At 46.2% G+C, this 20,005-nt stretch overlaps 2 protein-coding genes and 1 pseudogene across 9 annotated transcripts; 2 read left to right on the top strand and 1 right to left on the bottom strand.

Annotated features, from left to right (window-relative positions):
• Positions 1-1,152: 1,152 nt before the first annotated feature.
• LOC103642111 (transcription factor ILI1) lies at positions 1,153-2,767 on the top strand. Its single transcript, XM_008665425.2, has 2 exons — positions 1,153-1,871; positions 2,038-2,767. Exons 1-2 carry the CDS (start codon positions 1,707-1,709, stop codon positions 2,203-2,205), a joined length of 333 nt encoding a protein of 110 aa, XP_008663647.1. The 5' UTR covers positions 1,153-1,706; the 3' UTR covers positions 2,206-2,767.
• Positions 2,768-5,826: 3,059 nt separating this feature from the next.
• LOC100282237 (uncharacterized) lies at positions 5,827-10,679 on the top strand. Of its 8 annotated transcripts, none has more exons than XM_008663697.4 (6): positions 5,827-6,163; positions 6,524-6,601; positions 7,606-7,725; positions 8,094-8,169; positions 8,725-8,838; positions 10,044-10,679. In XM_008663697.4, exons 3-6 carry the CDS (start codon positions 7,610-7,612, stop codon positions 10,470-10,472), a joined length of 735 nt encoding a protein of 244 aa, XP_008661919.1. In that variant the 5' UTR covers positions 5,827-6,163; positions 6,524-6,601; positions 7,606-7,609; the 3' UTR covers positions 10,473-10,679.
• A 420-nt stretch (positions 10,680-11,099) lies between these two features.
• LOC103642937 (uncharacterized protein At5g39865-like) lies at positions 11,100-12,038 on the bottom strand (annotated as a pseudogene).
• Between the last annotated feature and the right edge of the window lie 7,967 nt (positions 12,039-20,005).

Below are 20,005 nucleotides of genomic sequence, written 5' to 3'. Positions count from 1 at the left end.
GGTATTTACTCCATTAGGGTATGTATGTGAGCTAAATATTCTACCCGTGGGTCTGTTATTGGGCAAAAATCTTTACCCAATGAGTAAACGGGTATTAGAACATTTCGCCTTCACCCATACCCGTTAACCCATGGGTATAAAATATCCAATATAAACTTAGTCCAAGCATGAACTTTGACTTTAGTCATCCATCTTTTTTACTATTTAACAACCTTTTAAGCCATAATGTCATAGAAGGCTTAACGATAATTTAATGACCATGTAATGAAACATGTAATATGCTATGTAGTACTATCATAGTGTTACTACTTTATCCAATTATCTTTGGTGTGTTGAATGGATGGTTAAATGATGCTAGAAATTTTGTAATGGTATTTAGATGGATAAACTTGACATTTGTATCATATAATATTTTGATAGATGTTTAGCTTTTGTGGGTACGGGTGACCCGATGGGTAACCCATACCCACATGGGTATGGGTATGGGGGTAAATCCATACCCGCTAGTGTATATGGGTGACACGGTGGAGTTATTTTTATGTTGTGGGTATGAGTATGGGGTAGTAATACCCGGTGGGTATTTACCATTGCCATCTCTAACTGTAGGGTCGTCGGCGTCGCACACGACTGGAAAATCCCAGTTCACACAGAGACGACGAGCGACAAACAAGGCGAAACCGACCCACATATATACCTGGCCCTGGCCTGAAAGGCGATGGATCGATGCTGCAGGGTGCACAGCACATCTGGTGTGCCGGTAGCCGTGCAGTGTTCCTCTCGATCGAGTTGTTGCCCGGCACGCAGTCTGTCTTTCCGGACAGCTGAGTAGCGTGGGCGTGATCATGTCTGTGCTGAGAGAGGTTTCGGTCCAAATCAATCCACCACGTACGCAGTCGTTCGTACCGTCCTCGACTGCCCGAGACCATTTTATATATAGTATAATCTAATCTCTCGCCCCCACGGCCCTGCTGCCTGCGTGCAGATTTTTTTCCAGCATCCCTAGATGTTCTCCGCGGCTGAAAACGAGAAGAGAACTGTGTGCTCGTAAACAATTTGCGACGAATTTATTACATAAATAAACAAGATTCTGCTTGCTGTAGAGTATATATAGACGGCCGATTCATCTATTGACGAACAGGGTTGGGAGATCGATATGATGCTCTCTGCCCCCTGTATGTGCTCTGCTGCATGGAACTATGCAGATCCATCCATCCAGGCGGTGGAGCCAGCCAGCCAGCCACACACGCAGACACAGGCGCAGAAATAGGGAATAGAAAACCCACGCCACAACACGTACTAGCTAGTAGAGACAAATCCAGAAACCAACGCTTGGTCGTTCGTTGCTCCCATCGCCATGCGTCCACCACTCCGTTTCAGCAGCTGCCTGCCTTCATAGTCCATACCACCACCCTCCATCACTCGCAGGCTGCAGCCCGGCCATCTCTCATCGTCACATTATATATATATATATATATATATATAGGTATAGCAGCAGCTCACTCTGCTCCATCTTTGCAAATCACCTGCCTTAATTAAAGCAAGCTACAGCTCTTGTCTACTCGCTCTTCTAGCTAGCTAAGCTACGTTTATTTCGCCTGCAAGCTCGGCCAGTGCCAGCCCGATCTTACCACCAGCTATAGCTAGCTCCGATCCACATATATATATAAAATCAGGGTCAGCAGGTCGCAGCAACAGCAATCGTCGACATGTCCAGCGGCCGGAGGGCGTCACGCGCACGGCGTGCGGCGGGGAGCGCGCTCCCATCGTCGACGACGTCGAGGTCCATCTCAGAGGACCAGATCTCCGAGCTGCTGTCCAAGATCCAGGCTCTGCTCCTCCCGAACTCTCATACTCGCAATGGCGCACACAGGGTAAGCACGCGCTAGCTCTGATGTACTACTATACTAGTAGTGCAGTGCAGCCGCCAGCAGGCTGTTCAGTCGTTTGCCCGTCGTCCTCGTCGTACGTAGACCTCTCCGATCCTTATATATACGCAGCAAGCTCACAAAGGGACAACGCGACGGAGAATAAACGCAGGGCTCGGCCTCGGCCTCGGCGGCGAGGGTGCTGCAGGACACGTGCAACTACATCAGGAGCCTGCACCAGGAGGTGGACAACCTCAGCGAGCTGCTCGCCGAGCTGCTCGCCTCCGCCGATGTCACCAGCGAGCAGGCCGCCGTCATCAGGAGCCTGCTGCTCATGTGACCACCACCAAAGGCAAAAGCTTCCGGTGAGAGCGCGTATATATATGCACGCACGCACGCACGGCGGCGGTCAGATCTCAGAGGCACGCGCTGCATGCCAGCCTATCTACCGTACTTCCAATCTGCAATTGCTCATTATTAGCTGCCCCTGCCGCTGTCTAGCTACTAAACTACTAGTACTAGCACTGTGCCCGAGGATATTATTAGTAGCTGCTAGCTGAGCTATATATATGGCGCTTTATTTAGCAGACATAGCAGTCACTAGCTAGCTAGCTGGTGGTGAGCAATTCGATCTTGTACTTTGATGTAAGCTTGCATTGTGGTCGTCCGTCGTCGTCGACATCTCTGCTTTGCGATCGGTTTGGATGTTAATCCAAGTCGGATATGAGAGGTTTTGCAAATAATATGGGCGGGAGATCGATGGACAGACAAGCAAGCATCAGGTTTCAAATGATGATGCTGCTGGTGCTGCTACTACACGACTAGTAGCAGAGGTTAATGTTGTTGATGTACTTTGAGATAACTAATTGGCTTTGTTAAATGAAAGGAAGTGCTTTCATGTACGTCCTACCCTACCAGGTACGACTGGAGTATGACTAATCTTAATCTACGAATGTTGTTGTCTTTTATTCTGAACTAATAAACCATGAGCCAGCTGCCTGCAGCCTCAATGGCACTTTTACTTAAGGTTTGCTAGCTGCTGGTAGTAAGTACAAACTTAACTCTAAGATGCGTGAAGCGTTGTCTGCTTGATTGGCCGCACACAATAATAACTATTGCAACTCTTGGATGTGCTTGTGTAGTTGTTGTTGCGCCCTGCGTTTTATCTGACTTTGGAGTTTGCAGGGGATATTAGGTGCCTCTGTCCTCGTTTAACTAATCTGGAGTTCTGAACGTACTGGATTCAGCAAAAACCCCTATGGGCTTGTTTGTTTTGCAGATGTGCTGGATTCAGCAAAAGGTTGGGCTGAGTCAATTAGGTTTAACAAACCCACTAAGGGCTTGTTTGGAACAAAGGGTATTGGAGGGGATTGAGGGGGCTATAATCCCTTGTTATTTAATTTTGAATAGCAAGGGATTATAGCCCCCTCAATCCCTCCAATACTCTGGTTTCCAAACATGCCCTAAGGGCTTGTTTGTTTTGCTCTCAATCCATGTGGATTAGGTGGGATTGAGTGGTTTTAAATCCTAATCAAGTCAAAATCTTTTATAATTTTCAGTCTCATTCAATTCACATGGGATAGGAATAATCGAACAAGGGCTAATTCAGCAATTTCAGGATTTCTACGGTAGGACAGACACATTCAACCTTGGAGTATATAATGGTTGTCGACTTATGGCCCTTCTTGGCTAGGTGCCAGGATCTGATGCTGGAGGTTCTCTATTAGGGCTTGTTCGGTTAGCTCTCAATTCATATGGATTGAGTGAGATTGGATGAGTTTGAATCCCAAACAAATCAAACTTCTTCTTAATTTTTTATAATCTCATCCAATCCATGTGTATTAGAAATAACCGAACAAGACCTTAGTAAAGGTGGAGATATACCCAGCCTAGGTTTATTCACAATGAATCCAGTCGTTTCGAGTGCCGGTTTACTAGTGTGTCATTTGGGGTTTCTCCTGCTATAATGTTCAAAGGGATGGAAGGTTCTACCTTGGGCGTTTGGAGTGCTCATGGTGAGGGAAGAGCTTTCTTCCCAATGAAAATGTTCTAGCTACTGTTGTGAAGTTTAATCTGGCACCTGTCCGATATTGCGATGATTTTAACAACATAACCGAGACCTATCCCTTCAATCCTAATGGTTCTCCACTAGGCATTGGACACCTTTGCTCCCCTGATGGGAGGCACCTTGCTATGATGCCACATCCGGAGCGTTGCTTCATGATGTGGCAATACCCATGGTATCCCAAGGAATGGCATGTTGAGAAGAGTGGACCCAGCCCTTGGTTGCGGATGTTCCAGAATGCTAGGGAATGGTGTTCTTAGTGCAGGTAAATTTGTCTTATTAAATGCCTCATACTTCTGTTTGTGGCAGTATGAAATCAATTCTAGTAGAACCTTTAACTTCCTGTGCACTGTTACATTTACATAGAACCGATAGTTAGGATTGAGAATGTTATTGTTAAGCTTCATTTAGTAGAACATTACTCTCTACTGCCAGTTTTCGGTCAAAGAAGAATCTTATCCTTTTTAACAAAGTACACTGATTGAACTTTTGGATACGAAGAGAAGTCTGTGTTGGTCTGTTGGAACTCTTCAAATAGATTCAATGACCCAGTTAGCCTCGTTGTCAAACAGTTACAAATTAGCGAGAGCATCAATCAATTAGTCCAAATAACCTAACATATTTAAAAATTCTAGAGTCTGTCAAAGCGACATTTACTCTTGATTTAACTTTATCTGCTACTTTTCTTATGATCTATAAAGTTCCTGAGCACTTTATCCTCTTACCCGCTATCAAAATTGTGTTGTAGCTAGACATTGTTAGTTTCCGTGCTCTATTTGGCGGAGTTTGCTGTATTATCCTTAATAATTCTCAGTTTGGTGCAGTTTGCCATATTGTCCTTATTAGTTGGGCTATATGATTTTGCCTGGCAGCGTCCGGTTGCAGCGATGTGATGGTTGTTTTCATCTGATGACCCCTTTCTTTTGCGAAATAAAGGTGTTCGACTAGCAGTGCATCATCCAAGCTGATAAGCAAATGTGTCAAATTTTGTAGTTTTTTACATAGAAAACTGCTAGGTTCTCGCTTAGCCTATGAGGACCGCAGATCTGACTCCATGTCTTGCTGATGGTTGCCAAAGATGCGTCAACTGTCATTCCCATCAGTGAATTTCCCAATCAACGTAGGTAATGCTTGCTGTGTTACTCAAATCCGATGTTTATGCAATGTTTGTTTTTGTGCTGTCTGTCTGATGATGAGTAAGTATGAATTCAGTCACAACCAGACAAGTCAATAGTATGAATTCAGTCACAACCAGACGAAGTCATTGTAATAGCTTGAGATAATTCCTCTCGTGAATGGTGATGTGGCAAATTCTTGGAATGATGGAATCCCATATTTTCCACACATATACCTAGCACCTCCATTGGCATTTCATTTTTTTTCATGCTTTGTGGCACAGTTGATTGACGTGATAAAGTGTCTTAAGAAGCTTCCAGCAGTCGCTTGAGACGATAAAGTAAGTGTTCAGAAGCTTCCAACAGCTCAAAAGAACTCGTTGCTAGAGGAAATCTACAATAGATCAAGGCGGTTGGGGTTTTGTGGCGAAAAAAAAATCTGGTGGGTGGGGTTTCGTTGCAGAAACAAAGATGGTGAAGTGCTAGCAGCTGGTACTGACTTTGTTTCTTGTAGTAGTTTCTCTACATGTAACTGAAATTGTAACTAGATAGTTTTGCCGCCTATCAGGCGATTGTTCCGCCCTCTAGATCTCTAATCCCACTCGCTGTTATGTTGATCACTGATTAGTTAGTTATGGCCCTCACCCCCTAATCCAACCACAAGTGCTCGCACCTGGTTTCGGGTTTACCGTTTGTCATCCTATCCTTGACCAAAACGCTTGGGTTGAGAGTCCGAGACGCCCAATAGCCCACTGCGGCACTGCCAGTTCACTACCCTATTCCGATCTCGAGGACGCCACGCCACTTTTAACCCCCCCACCCCCCCTTCTGTCGTGGTGCCTCGGCCCAAGTGCTAACGCCCAACTGCCAAGGCGGGGAGGGGGGATCCGGTGCGCGCGCGCGCGGAAATGAACACCGGCTGATTAGTAGGTGGGAGATCGAGGTCGCGCCCTTGCCCCACACGCCACTAAAGGCCGCGCCGACGGGCTCATCAGGCGCTCTGGACGGGCTCGCTTCTGCCGCTCCGCGCTTGTGCGGTGGGTGAAGTGCTGCTGCTGGTGCGGGAAGCGTCGCCAAACGTGCAGACCTTGGTGGGGGAGCGAGGAGTCGAAACAAGGGTAAGGTAAGGCTCCTTCCTCGCTCTCCTTGTGCCCTGTATTGCTGTCATTTTTTTGGGTTCATTTGTGGTTGCTTCGGTGGTGATTTGCCTCCGGCGCATCGGATTTCTATGCCGGTTAATCGGTTTGTGCGAGGAGAGCCTGGATCGATCGGATCGTCTGCCTATTGTTCCTTTCTTTGTTGACTGGTCAGTTACGCTGTGCCCTAGTTTTGTTCAGGACCTGTACCTGTTCAATATAGTTTCCGTTGCATAATCTGTAACCCTTATGCACCCTATTTTCTCCATCTAGTCTTCTTTGTGCTGAATCGGGCCAGGTGTTTGCTACCTACATTTACAGAAAAATGTTTCGTTTATTTAGGATGCTTAATTTAGTTGCTGAGGATATGGATATGAAGCCTGCTGGATGAATGGTTAAGGCTTTGTGAAGAAATATATGGTGAGTGGTTGGGTTCTGAAAAAAAAATAACAAATGGCACTAGCTATGAGGGAATAATCGGTATTGTAGCAGGTGTAGTAGGTTTACTGAAATGCTATTGCACTTGATAATTGTAACTCCTCCGGATCCATAATATTCCTACGATGGTATTTGACCAACCATTTCCCTGTTAGCCACAAGTATTGCTGCCAGGACAGTACCAAGGTTCTGCTAGTTCCTCTTCACTTGAATTTTGAAACCTCTACACTGTAGTGTTCATGCCTTCCTTGTTTCGGGGCTACTAGGAACCAATCTTGCCCCAGCATTGATCTTGCAAACAGAATTTCTCCTTGATAGCATCTTATAACTGTTTCATATTCATAGAATCGAATAATTAACAATAATGAGGTTGATTTGTGTTGTCAAATGGCCATGTATCATAAGTCAGTCACAGTGAAATTCACACTTCAGTTATTCAATACCCAGCCTGAAAGAAAAAAGAAGAGAATGTATATGCTGTTAAGGAGAGATGAAAAGCTGCAGTAATTCACCTTTTACTTTTATATTATTTGCACTGAACTGTATATATAGATCTCGTATTACTGGTGATTCTATTACAGTATGCCTAGTTTTGTAAAGATTGTAATAGCTAATGGAAATATGGACGTTTCAGTGGGCCAACTGATGTGTGTATGGTATATCCTTCTTGTTTCATTGCTATTGATGTGGTGTAACTATTTTCTACATCTACTTAAAAGGAACATATATTCATTTAAAATTTTAGTTCTGATGGAGACTTTACACCAAATTATTCTTCTGGACAATAGCTATAGGCAGGATACAATAAACTCAACCAAAAGGTTCTTCCCAATGAGATACACAAGCAGAAACTACTTCGTGCTTGTAATGATGTTACATGTTCTACTGACTAAAGTTGGAAACTACTGTGCCTGTCCAATTTCACATGTATATAACAGGAAATACTAAATTTTTACTTTTTTTTTCTTCTGTTTGATGACCTCCAGAACCATGAGTGAAACAGGGCACACTGTACAAGTCACTAACCTCTCGAGCAGAGTATCTGAAAGTGATCTTTATGAGTTCTTTTCGTTCTCTGGCCCTATTGAACATGTTGAACTTATCAGGTGATGTTTTTTTTTTTAAAAAAAATTTCCTCTCTATCTCTCTCCTTTTTTTTCCTGAGTAAGCAAATGTTATGTATCTCACTCACTTCTCATAGCAGATAAATGACATCTTAACTTTTTAACTGAAAAGGCATAATTATTATCTGTCTTTCCACTCAAACATTCTAATTTTAAAACATTTGATCCACAAAAACTATGCTGGTTATTTTGATATCCATGTGTTGAACAACTATTGACATTGACCGTGCTTGTCATGCAGTTACCTCATAGAATGATCTTATCTTTGGAGTACTCTGGTCTCATAATTTAAAATCTTGTTTTATGACACACCCCTGTCATCAATTTCATGGTCAATTTAAACATTACAGATCAGGAGAATACGGTGCTACTGCTTATGTGACATTCAAGGAGCGCTTTGCCTTGGAAACTGCGGTATTGCTCAGTGTAAGTTGTCTTTTTTTTTTTACAACAATGTCCTCCGCAGAAATTAAATGTATCACTCTTGATGTGGCTGATACCTATGGTGGCTTTACTGATAAAATAATTTTCCTATAAAGCAAGAAAGGTGTTGAGCCTCTTTTTAGTGTGTACACCATTCAGAAGAAAAAATGTCAGATTAAGTTTCTCCTTCCTATGTACCGAAGAGGCCTAAAGCTTTATGTACACACGCATTTTTTTTCTCTTGTGATGTCCTGTTCACCTCTATCAAAACTATCTGAATTCTTAAATGGATATTGACCCCCCACTCCCACCCCACCCCACCCCACCCAAAAAAAGGTGCAGTGTCAGTCTTCTACGCATTTCAAGGTTGTGTGCATCTTTGGGTAGTGAAACCCAATCTTTCCAGTTTGTGCTTTGCTTTGGAGTGACCTGGAAGCTGGCCATATGCCCATATGCTTCTTTACTGAACCACTTTGGCACTTTGTCAACAAAGTCTCCTGGGTACCAAGTACCTATTTCTTTTGTTGTGCCCCTAATAACAGTTCACATCTTCGATAGGGGGCTACTATTGTGGATCAGCCGGTATGCATAACTTATTGGGGACAACCTGAGGAGACTTTTAATTTCTGGGACAGGCCAACTTGGGAGGTTGAAGAGGAAATTGAATACACGGTATGCATCTTGCCATCAACTATTTTTGTGCGTAGTTAAGGAAGCATTTTTGTAGATAGAATTCATTTCTGCCTTGAGCAACCAGTTTCCCCAGTATATGAAAATTTATTGGATTTAGTCATTTGGCGTCTAAGCAAATTATCTCTAGTGACACACATGATTTGCATCACACCAGTCATGCTAATTAAGTTGCTTGGAGTGGCGTCCTTGGTGTTGATAAGCGCAGATGCTCTTATGCATAAGTGGCAATGTTGCCACGTAACTTACCAAATACCAAATCACCTGGTTATGCTCATCTCTGTTACATAACAGAGAGAAATTTCGATATTTAACCCTCAATTTGCAAGCCTCTATACATTCAACACCCAATTCGCAAGCCTTTCGAAACCTAGTCCTGGACACGTGAGTTCTTTCGATCTGGAGATTTTTCAGATTTTCTCTCCTGTTCTATTTTCTATTATATCTTTGGCTCCTCTGGACACGGGAAAAGACAAAAAATACCCCCACATCTTATCGCCAAACCTGTCGCGTCCGCTGGAATCGTGTTTGCGTTTTTCTTCGCGGGCATCGTCGTGACTGCGACGACGAGTACCCGCCGCCACCGACCGTTGCCAGTGGCCGCCCGCCACTCTTCTCTGGCACAACGACCTAGGGTTTGGGCCGAGCATGGCCGACCATCGCTGGAGGCCGCCCACCGTAATAGCAGGCCATCCTTCCCCTCCATCTTGATGGATCCTTTGACTGGGGAGATGATGTCGAGGAGGCGCGTGAACCGAGGGTCGGATGGCACAAATGAAGTAGGCTGTTCAGGCAGGGTAATTTCGGTCTTTTCCCCGTCTCCTGAGAAATGAGAAGATATAATTGAGAACAGAAAAGGAGAGGAAATCTGAGAAATCTCTTACATTGAAAGAGTGCGGGAACGCAGGGTCAAATATTTAAAGGTTTGTGAATAGGATCTCAAATGTAGAGAGGCTTGCGAACTGAGGGTAAATATTGAAATCAAATGAGTTAAAATGTGGTTTTCACACTTTAGAGATGCATAGTGATAAGAACTGAGAAAAAAAAGGAAGGAAGCTTATCTCGTTCCAGCATAGACATTTTAAGCAAACTAGTCTAAACTCTCAAAATAATCCTCTTTGATGTCTGAACAGCGATTCATTCTCCCAATCCCAAATGTATGGCTGATGTTAAATTTTTATGAACAGAGTTATCAATCATGCCAGTACAACACTACTCCGCAGGAAGCTCTTACAGTGGCTCAAGATATCGTGAAGACGATGCTAGCAAAGGGGTACGTGCTCAGCAAGGACGCTTTGGCTAAGGCTAGAGCCTTTGATGAGTCCCGCGGATTAACAGCTGCAGCTGCAGCCAAGGCTGCAGAGCTGAGCAAGAGAATTGGTTTAACTGACAGGGTCAGTGCTGGTGTCGGTGCAATGCGATCGGTCGATGAGACATATCGCGTAACGGAGACGACCAAGACGGTAGCTACTGCCACTGGAAGAACTGCAGCTAAGGTGGTAAATGGTATCGTCACCAGCAGCTACTTCTCTGCAGGAGCCATGATGTTGTCTGATGCTCTTACTAGGGCTGCCAAGGCCGCGGCTGATCTGGCCGCTCATGGCAGACAGAGTTAAGTGAAAAACAAAACATACAATCCATCCTTTTTCAGTTACTAAACATGAGGACGAACACCTTAATAGGATGCTTGAAGTGTTGTTGTTCGATGTATATTTATAACAGACAACATTGTTGATTTGTTGTATAAATTAAAAGGAGACGTACACTGCGTTTGCACTAATAAGTTTGATTATTGCAAATGGAGTCGAGTGATCGTGCAGTCATGTTTCTGACTTTCTGCTCATTTCATATTCTCGCATCGCTGTTGGGTGCTGCCTTCCCTTGCATCGGTGGCCTAGCTCCTTTTCTTTTGAATTTATGTTTTCTCTTGATATGCCTCTCGTTTGTTTATCTACGTGGCAAAACTCGTTGAGCCAGCTCGATGGCCCCACAATTTTTTTTCTTTTAAAATAGAAATTAGTTGATCTTGACTTTTGACTTTGGCTCGGTTTGAAGTTGGGTCCCAGAGGGCCATGACACATAACATTATGTTAATTTTTTAAAAAGTACTCAAAAAATGTGTACTTGATTCGTTATCCACCCTTTTATCCTCCAGTTATCAGATGTTGTTCAAATTTTGTTTATCTATCAACAATCCTTGCAATTACTGACCATTTTGCGCTTCATGATGAAAAGGCTGCAGCTAAAGAAATATATAATCTGGAGGGACAAAACAAATCTTTCTCCCCCAGACAAGTGTTCTATTAAGAATATAATGTTTCTGATGCCCGAGTAAAAAAAGGTTTCGCTACTTTTTCAACAGTTCTATAGGATCATCAACAGCTCGAGCAGTTTCTCTTGAAACTCCTTTATTTTCACACATGAATTAGGTACTAGGCACGTAATTATTATGAGGATCCTGTTCCTACCAAAATTATGTTACAAACTACGTACAGACAAAAAAAATGGCTAATCTACCATAGCGTACGCGGTACAAGCATTAACAGCAACATACATCTGAGTATCTGACGAGGCCATTCTCATTACAATCGGGACACCGCCGGAACTCGCCGACGTCGTTATACCTGTCGTCCAAGTCGTCGTCCTCGACGAAGATCTTGCAGCTGCCGTAGCACGTCTCGCACGGCACGAATCGGATGTCGCCGCAGGCGGCGCATGCTTCAATGTACCCGAGCTTCTGCGAGGGCGCGGCCTCGCACCCCTCCAGCGCGCGCCTGAGCTCGCCCGCCTCGTGCAGGAAGTGCACGTCCTCGGCGCCGCCGAGGTACCGCCAGTCGATGAACACGCGCGGAAGCGCGGCGGCTGCGAACCTGGGCCCGAGGAGCTCCGTGAGCTCGGCCTTGAAGACGGCGTGCATGGAGACGTCGCGCTCGTCCAGGCGCACGCCGTAGCTGCGCAGGTTGCTGCGTGCGGCGCAGCAGTCCACGAACGTCTTGCGCACGCCGCGGAGGCTCGTGAAGTACACCACCGCCTTCCGCTCGCCTCCGGCCGGCCATAGGGGCGTCGCGGCCCCTGCTTCGCCTCCGTTCGATCTTCTCTTGGAACGCGTTGTTGCGGGCACGGACAAGGCCGGAAAGATCCGGCACGTCGCCAGCGACCGGCGACATTGGGATGTCACATGTACCCGCGTGGCCGCGTCTGTTCCTTTCCGGCTCCCTTTGTATCTATAGATGTCCAAACAGCCGGCACGGCCCGACCTAGCCCGACCATGTTTTGGCTCGGCCCTTTTGAGCCCCACACAATTAAGCCTGAAGCTTCAAACCATGTCGGGCCGTGCTGTCCAATGGACTGCTATTTCAAAACGAGCACGACACTGTATCGGCCCGATTGTGTCGGGCTAGCCCAAAAAACACGGTCTATGAAGGAGTCTATGCTAGCCCAAGCACGACAAATACCAGAACCATTATCCATTCACCTTAGAACTTAGATCACAGATTCACATCACACAATTTACACATATATATGGAGACTTTACAGACACTTGCACATCACAACTATATGGAGACTTTACATATATCACAATGCACAACTATATGTAAACTGTATACACAGATCAAAAGTACATGAGATCACAACTATCAGTAATTCAGTATACACAAATCAGAAGTATACATAGATTCACACTTGCACATTCACACATTTGAGATAAAGAGTAGATCTTAAATAAAGGATTAGAGCTGCTCATGCAATGACTGCCTCATTAAAAACCTTTCTAGGTAAAAACTCACTCCTCGTGAGAAAACCCTAGAAAGAAAAAAAGAGTACATCCCAGCTCTAATTTAATAGTTCATGTCTTATAAGGTTGTTCAGTTACAACTTACATAACCAGATGTCCAGATCAACAGAATAAAGTAGGAACTAGGAAGAATTGGAGGAGGATTAGAGTAGGACCAGATGTCCAGACCAACTGCAATGGCTGCTCTAAGGGTCATCAAGACAAAGTCCTTCAAATACATTTTCAAGTTCTTGGTCCTGTGTACAGTGCTGCCCTCTAGCTTCACCGAGTTCTCAGTCTTTCATGCAAAGAAGCATCTCTACCATTTCTGGTGCTTGGCGCCGTCGTCGTTTCTCGATTATCCTGCCACAGACTAAATGCAGATTCTAAGGAGATAGTTGAGACAAGAACAAAAATAACATCCATAGCTAAGATGGAGAGAACAGATAGGACAACTTATGTTCATGCCACCAATTTAGGATATTGAAGTCCTCATCAAACTTCTGCAAAGTGTCACGGTCCAGGTAGGTGGACAATTCTATGTCAAGTGAACTAAGGCCATCACTAAAGTATGCTTGTTGAAGCAAAGTAGATGCTGATGTTCCACTACCAAGGTTAGGAGTGCTAGAACCAGGATATGGGAACTCAGAGGTAGAATCGGATCCATAAATCAATCCCCAGTTTTGTTTTCTTTTACCTGTGACAGATGGAGGAGGATGCACTTGCTGTCTAACTGTACCAAACTTCAGATCATATTGTAAACAATTCACTTTTCACACAACTATAGTAAAGTGAGTAGTCAGTACCAGATAGACCAGATAATAATCTCAAGATATTGTTGAAACCCCTTAGTTTGGTTCTAGGATCTAATATAAAAGCAAATGCATAGAGCATATGAATATCCTTCCGATACTTAAGAAACTTAGACTTCATTGGAGCAATAACATGTCTAAGTAATGCATCATTCTCATACTAATTTAAATGCTGGACAATGTCAAGAATGTTATGCATTATTAGTGGAGATGTAGGATAGTAAACCCCAGAAAGGGTCATAATAGCATCATAAAACAGTTCAAGAAAATCAAGCGACTTTTCAGCCACATATCAATGTGAATTTGTCAACAAATTAGGCTCACCTACTTTTCTAGGATAGTCAGTGTCCATGAATACACCAAAGATTTCCTTGTAAGGAACTAAATGCTTAAGCATAAGGTATGTAGAATTCCATCTCACAGCCGTGTCAATGCCAAACTTACGAGGGCGCACATTCATAGCAACATAGTAGCCCTTAAATGCAGCAATGCATTGATTAGAAGCATTCAAGAAAACTATTGCAGTTCTAAATGAATCAAGATAAGGTTGTAGCCTTTTCAAGCCACACTTCACAATCAGGTTTATAATATGACAAGCACAACGTTGTTACAAGAATAATACCAACATAACTATACCATAATGGACTAAGCTTCTCCATTGCCTTAGAATTGGAAGATGCATTGTTCAAGGGGATATAAAAAACTTTATTAACTACTACATAATCCTCAAGCACAGTCATAACCCTCTCAGCAATGTTCTCACCAGTGTGAGATGTTTCAATTAGTCTAAGCCCAATTACTCTCTTTTCTAATAGCCAGTCCTTAGAAACATAATGAGCAAACACATTAAGATAGTCCTCCTTAGCATTACCACTCCAAATATCAGATGTAATTGCAATAAAAGTAACAGATTGAAAACATTCAATAACTATCTTACGCTGATCAGTAAAGAACTTAACAAAGTCACTAGAGGTGGTTTGTCTAGATACTTTTTAAAACATGATTATGAGATAGCCTAATATACTCTTCAAAAGCAGGTGACTCCGCAAAAATTAAGAGGAAGATCAAGCTTAGCAATCAACCTACACATCTGAGTTCTAGCACGGTCAGGACAGTAATCCTAGTTACACACAAAACCATCAGGGTTAAACTTAAGGATTGACTGTTTGCCTTGCTTAGCAAGCTTAACTTTGCAATTGAAAGGGAAATGTGCCCTTGGTTCATTTCTATTTGTTTTGATGATTAGATGCTCAACACACTACTATGGACTAACAACTACACATATGAGCATAAGCACATGTATTTGAAAAGCAAATAGAGAAACATAGGAAAAGTGCATATTGGTGTATATTGCAAATCCTATTACATTGAAGGAACAAAGGTATGATTCTAGCTCTTAGTAAATTGTTTTAGTTGCTAACTATGTTCATCTAAGTGCTAGGAAACTTCTCAAGTTGAACCAACTTGGAGAAATTGTGTTTGGCTAAGTTTAGCCAAATTTGTGCCAGTCTAGGGAGCACCGGACTATCCGGTGTGCACCAGACAGTATCTGGTGCCCAGGCTGTCAACCGGCGAACCAGCCACTCTCGGGTTTCTGCCAAGGCGCCATGGCTATAAATCATAAGACTGTCCGGCGTGCCTCAGTCAACGATCGGTCACGCGATTAGTGGCAACCACGTCTGCTCGACAACGGGCCAACGGTCACCTGGCTGCACCGGACTGTCCCGTGTGCCAAGTGTGTGGGGAACGGATATCCCCCGGGTCCACTAGAAGGAAAGAAGGCCTCACGAAAGGCTTTGGGCCTATTGTCTCGCAAGGCCGTCCCTTCGTGGGCCAGGGGAGAACTACTGGCAGAATGGGCCGACGCGGGGAATGAGCAGACTCGGGCCAGACGACTCGTTGGATTTAAGTGTTATCCACAGTTCTGATTCGATTTTCCCACGCGACACCCTTGGACGTCGGAACCAAACAAGGATAAGTCGGCAAGATTATAGGAAGATAAGTTCAGTCGGTTCACTATTACTTAGGTATATATCGTTATCATACACGCATGTAGTGCCCCATGGTCGAATATATAAGGCCTAGGGGGTACCCCATCATTTCTAAGTCATTCATCGACCATCTACTCAGCTCACTAGCTTTGTCCATACTGGAGACTTCCCTTGTAACCCACCACATAAAGATCCACACCAGGAAGTAGAGTGTTACACATCTCAAAGCGGCCCGAACCTGTAGAAAATTGTCTACCGTCTCTCGTGCGTCTCGCACGAACCACTGAGTTATAGTCAACAACACCGTCCTACCCAAAAGCACCTCGAGGGGTAACCCTGGGTGCGCGGTCGGGCTCCAAACACCGATAGCTGGCGCGCCAGGTAGAGGGTGTGTCGTTGATCCAAGCTAGCTCAATGGATGTCACTTCATAGTGCAAGATCGCTCTCCGCCCTGGATCCGTGTTCTGCTTCGGGACCATCTCATCCGTAGCAGATGAAGAAGGAATTCTACACCGCATAGCGGATCCACAGGAGAAAAAGCTTTCCTCAAAAATCTCCGAGAAAACCGGAACAAGGCACCAGATAGTGCAACCTCCTGCGCCCCAAGCGAAGACTACCTTATGTAAGTCAAGAGCCGGGAATTCACTCACCCGAAGAACCCCGCTGCCCACTTTGCCCATAGAGGAGTGGACGCGGATTACGAGGAAAAAAGAAGCAAGCGGAATGGAGGTCCATCAAGTTGTCCTTCCGACACCTTCGCCCTCAAAGAAGGACGGAAATAAATTCATCACCACAACAACTCCTTTCTACCCCGACGTCCTCTTCATCGGGGGGGGGGGGGGGGGGGAGAGTGGAGTCATCTCCCATCTTCGACGACGAGCCAACCATGCCAGGGGAAGAACCTCCCCAGCGAGAAGCTCAGCGATGGAGGAACCGATGTCGGAATATTCGGCGACATCACGAAGCTAGGGAGCGGGACCCAGCACAACCTGTATCCCGAGATGAAGTCTCAGAAGTAGGAGAGAAACTCCTGACGAGCGAGTCTTTAGAGAAAGGAGGAATTCTCGCCGACGTGACCGCCGGCAAGCTCAAGACCGAGATAGAGAACAAGCCCAGCAGGATGCGAGATTACGACGATAGAACCCTCTCTTCGCGTGAAACTTGAACCCTGACTTTGCTCGTGCAATGAACACACCGAGTGAAGTTGGAGGAGTGTTGGATCGGATAGCTGATGGCCTCCCGTGAACTCCGGATGCTGAGGGCTATCGGCGACTGCTCACTCGGGCAGCTAATCACCTTCTACCCCTCGCTCATCCCCCAAGCGACCTGCGGCACGCCATCAAAAGTCGGCGAGATGCACGGAGCTCCATCAATGTTTCACGCGAACAACGGCACGAAAACGAGATTAGGCGCTGAGAGGAGTACGATCGGGACCATGGCGTTCCGGCACGAAGTCGCGCCACCAGAGTTGAGTCGACGACGACTTCAACTGGTGACACGACCCGGGGACGATCGAGACGGCACATCAGCAACTCCCCTCCCTAGGACCGGCACCACGACCGTCGACAGGAGGACACATGTGGAGTATCTGCGCTTACTCCGCGTCTCAGGGCCATCCATTGCCCCCCAAACTTTAAGGTCTCCAACGTCGACAAATATGAACCCAAGCAGGACCAAGGAGGCTAGTTGGCCGTCTATACGACCGCCGCCCGGGCCACTGGGGCAACCGAAGATGTGATGACTGCATACTTGCCCATCGTTCTTGGGCAGGATGCATTGCAGTGGTTACGACACCTGCCACGACACTGCATCGATGATTGGAGTGATTTCAGTCGGCGCTTCATCGCCAACTTTCAGTCCCTCTCCGACAAGCTGGCGCAGCCATGGGACCTCAAATCCATCAGGCGCTGGGGCGATGAAACATTTTGGTCGTACCTCAAGAGGTTTCAAACCATGAGAAACCGTATCCCCGAAGTCACTGAGGCGACAGTGATCGAGGACTTCTACCGGGGGTCTAATGACTCGGCCTTCGTCCGAGCCATATTGCAGAAAGCGCCGACCACCTCCGAACAACTGTTTCGAGAAGCAGACCTCTACATCACCACTACCGAACGGGCCCAGGACCTCATCGGGGGGGGGGGGGGGGGGCGAAACCTGCACCGCCAGCTCCGCGGCGCGGCGCGAACCAGCAACCCGACAAGCGCTGGGAGAAAAGGCCCCGTGAAGAGGTCCACGCCGCCGGACCACCCATCTCTCGTGCCCGAGGTGCACCCCGCGGAGGCGAGCGGACACTGGACGACATCCTCGATGTCCAGTGCCTGTATCACAAGGATATGCGCCACACCTTGCAGAATTGCAGAGACTTCAAGCATTCCGTCGGGAATGGCTGGTCGTTCCAGCCTCTACCACCTCCCCCACCACAAGGAGGGCCTGGCGAGCCTCGGTGGCCTCAGCAACAAGAAGGGGGAGGGGGTGGAGCATTCCCACGCGTCGACGGGGAGGTCAACGTCATCTTCGGAGGACACGGGTCGCAGGAGAACAAAAGGCAGCAGAAGCTCAACGACCGACAGATACTGGTGGCAATCACCAGTGCCCCAGCCCCCTATCGGTGGTCAGAGTACCCGATCACCTTCACCCAGGCGGATCAATGGCTCAACTTCGACCATCCGGGCAAGTACCCGCTCCTCGTTGATCCGGTGATCTGAGAGAGCAGGGTAAGGAAAGTGTTAGTGGACGGGGGAATCAGCATCAACGTTACCTTCCCCCGGACGCTCTTGGGCTTGGGGGTCGCACTCAAAGACCTCCACGAGTCAGATACACCTTTCTTCGGCATTGTGCCGACCGAAGGAGAATACCCGCTCGGACACATCTACATGCCTGTTACCTTCGGAACTCCGAAAACTACAAGACCGAGTTCTTGAGGTTCGAGGTGGCGAGTTTCGGCTGTGGATATAACGCCATCATCGGCAGGCCAAGATTGGCAAAATTCATGGCCATCCCGCACTATTCGTACATGATATTGAAAATGCCAGGACCACAAGGAATCATCACCGTGAAGGCTGACTTCCAAGGCGCCGCGTAATGCTTTTGGGGAGCAATTCAGGCGACCCTCACCACTAAACCACCGACGACTTCCTCCGTGCAGGTGAACACAAAGCCTGAGGGAGACCTCGCGGTACCCGTGAATGAAGCTCAAGCCGTGACCTCTATGCGGCCGACTGAGGAGACAAAGAGGATCAACCTGGGGTTTGCTGATGAATGCAAGACTGCCATCACTCCAGCCTCGACGACAAATAGGAAAACACGCTCGTCCGGTTCCTGCAAGATAACCGAGACGTATTCGCATGGCAACCTGCGGATATGCTGGGAGTCCCGAGAGAACTGGCCGAGCACAAATTAAAGGTCTATCCCCAAGCAAGGCCGATTCGACAGAAATTGCGTCGTTTCACGCCTGACAAAAGAGAAGCTATTCGCGCCGAGTTAGCTCGCTTAGTGACAGTAGGGTTCATTAGAGAAGTACTGCATCCTGAGTGGCTAGCAAATCATGTTCTTGTACTCAAAAAGAATAAAGTGGATTGGCGCATGTGCGTCGACTATATAGATCTCAACAAACACTGTCCAAAGGATCCCTTCAGACTCCCTAGAATAGACCAGGTGGTTGATTCGACTGCTGGATGGTCTATGTTGTCCTTCCTAGACTGCTATTCTGGATACCATTAGATCAGCTTAGCAAAAGAATATGAGGAAAAACTGCATTCATCACCCCGTTTGGAGCTTTCTGGTATACCTCCATGCCGTTCGGTCTCAAGAACACGGGAGTGACTTACCAGAGAGCTATTCAAACATGCTTAGCCGATCACTGGGGCAAGCGGGTAGAAGCTTATGTCGATGACGTGGTAATCAAAACAGAAAACTCAGCAAGCTTCATCGAAGATTTGTAGATGGCCTTCAATAGCCTGAGGCGATACCGGTGGAAGCTCAATCTAGAGAAATGTGTTTTCGGAGTACCAGCAGGGAAGTTACTCGGATTCATTGTCAGCCACCAAGGAATCGAAGCCAATCCTGAAAAAATCGAGGCCATCATGAGAATGGAAGCGCCGCGATCATAGAAAAAGGTACAGAGGCTTACTGGATGCATGGTAGCCCTGAGCAGGTTCATATCAAGGCTAGACGAGAAAGGCATGCCATTCTACAAATTGCTCAAGAAGGTGGACAAGTTTCAGTGGACCATAGAGGCACAAGAAGCTCTAGAGGCACTGAAAAAGTTCCTGACTACGCCACCAGTACTGAAGCCACCGCGCCGAGTCACGCCGAATCAGCCGCCAGAAGATCTGTTGTTATACATGTCCTGCACGACTCACGTGGTAAGCACCACGTTAGTAGTCGAGTGGGTGGAGGAAGGACATACATATCCAGTACAGCATGCAATCTACTTCATCAGCGAGGTTCTCGGACCCTCTAAAATGAAGTATCCCCAAGTTCAAAAACTGCTATACACGGTACTTCTAACCGCTCGCAAGCTCTGTCACTACTTTGATGACCACAAAGTCATAGTAGTCACCAGATTTCCA

The sequence above is a fragment of the Zea mays genome, chromosome 10, assembly GCF_902167145.1.
Source record: "Zea mays cultivar B73 chromosome 10, Zm-B73-REFERENCE-NAM-5.0, whole genome shotgun sequence".
NCBI lineage: Eukaryota > Viridiplantae > Streptophyta > Magnoliopsida > Poales > Poaceae > Zea > Zea mays.
This window is presented reverse-complemented; position numbering and strand designations above follow the sequence as displayed.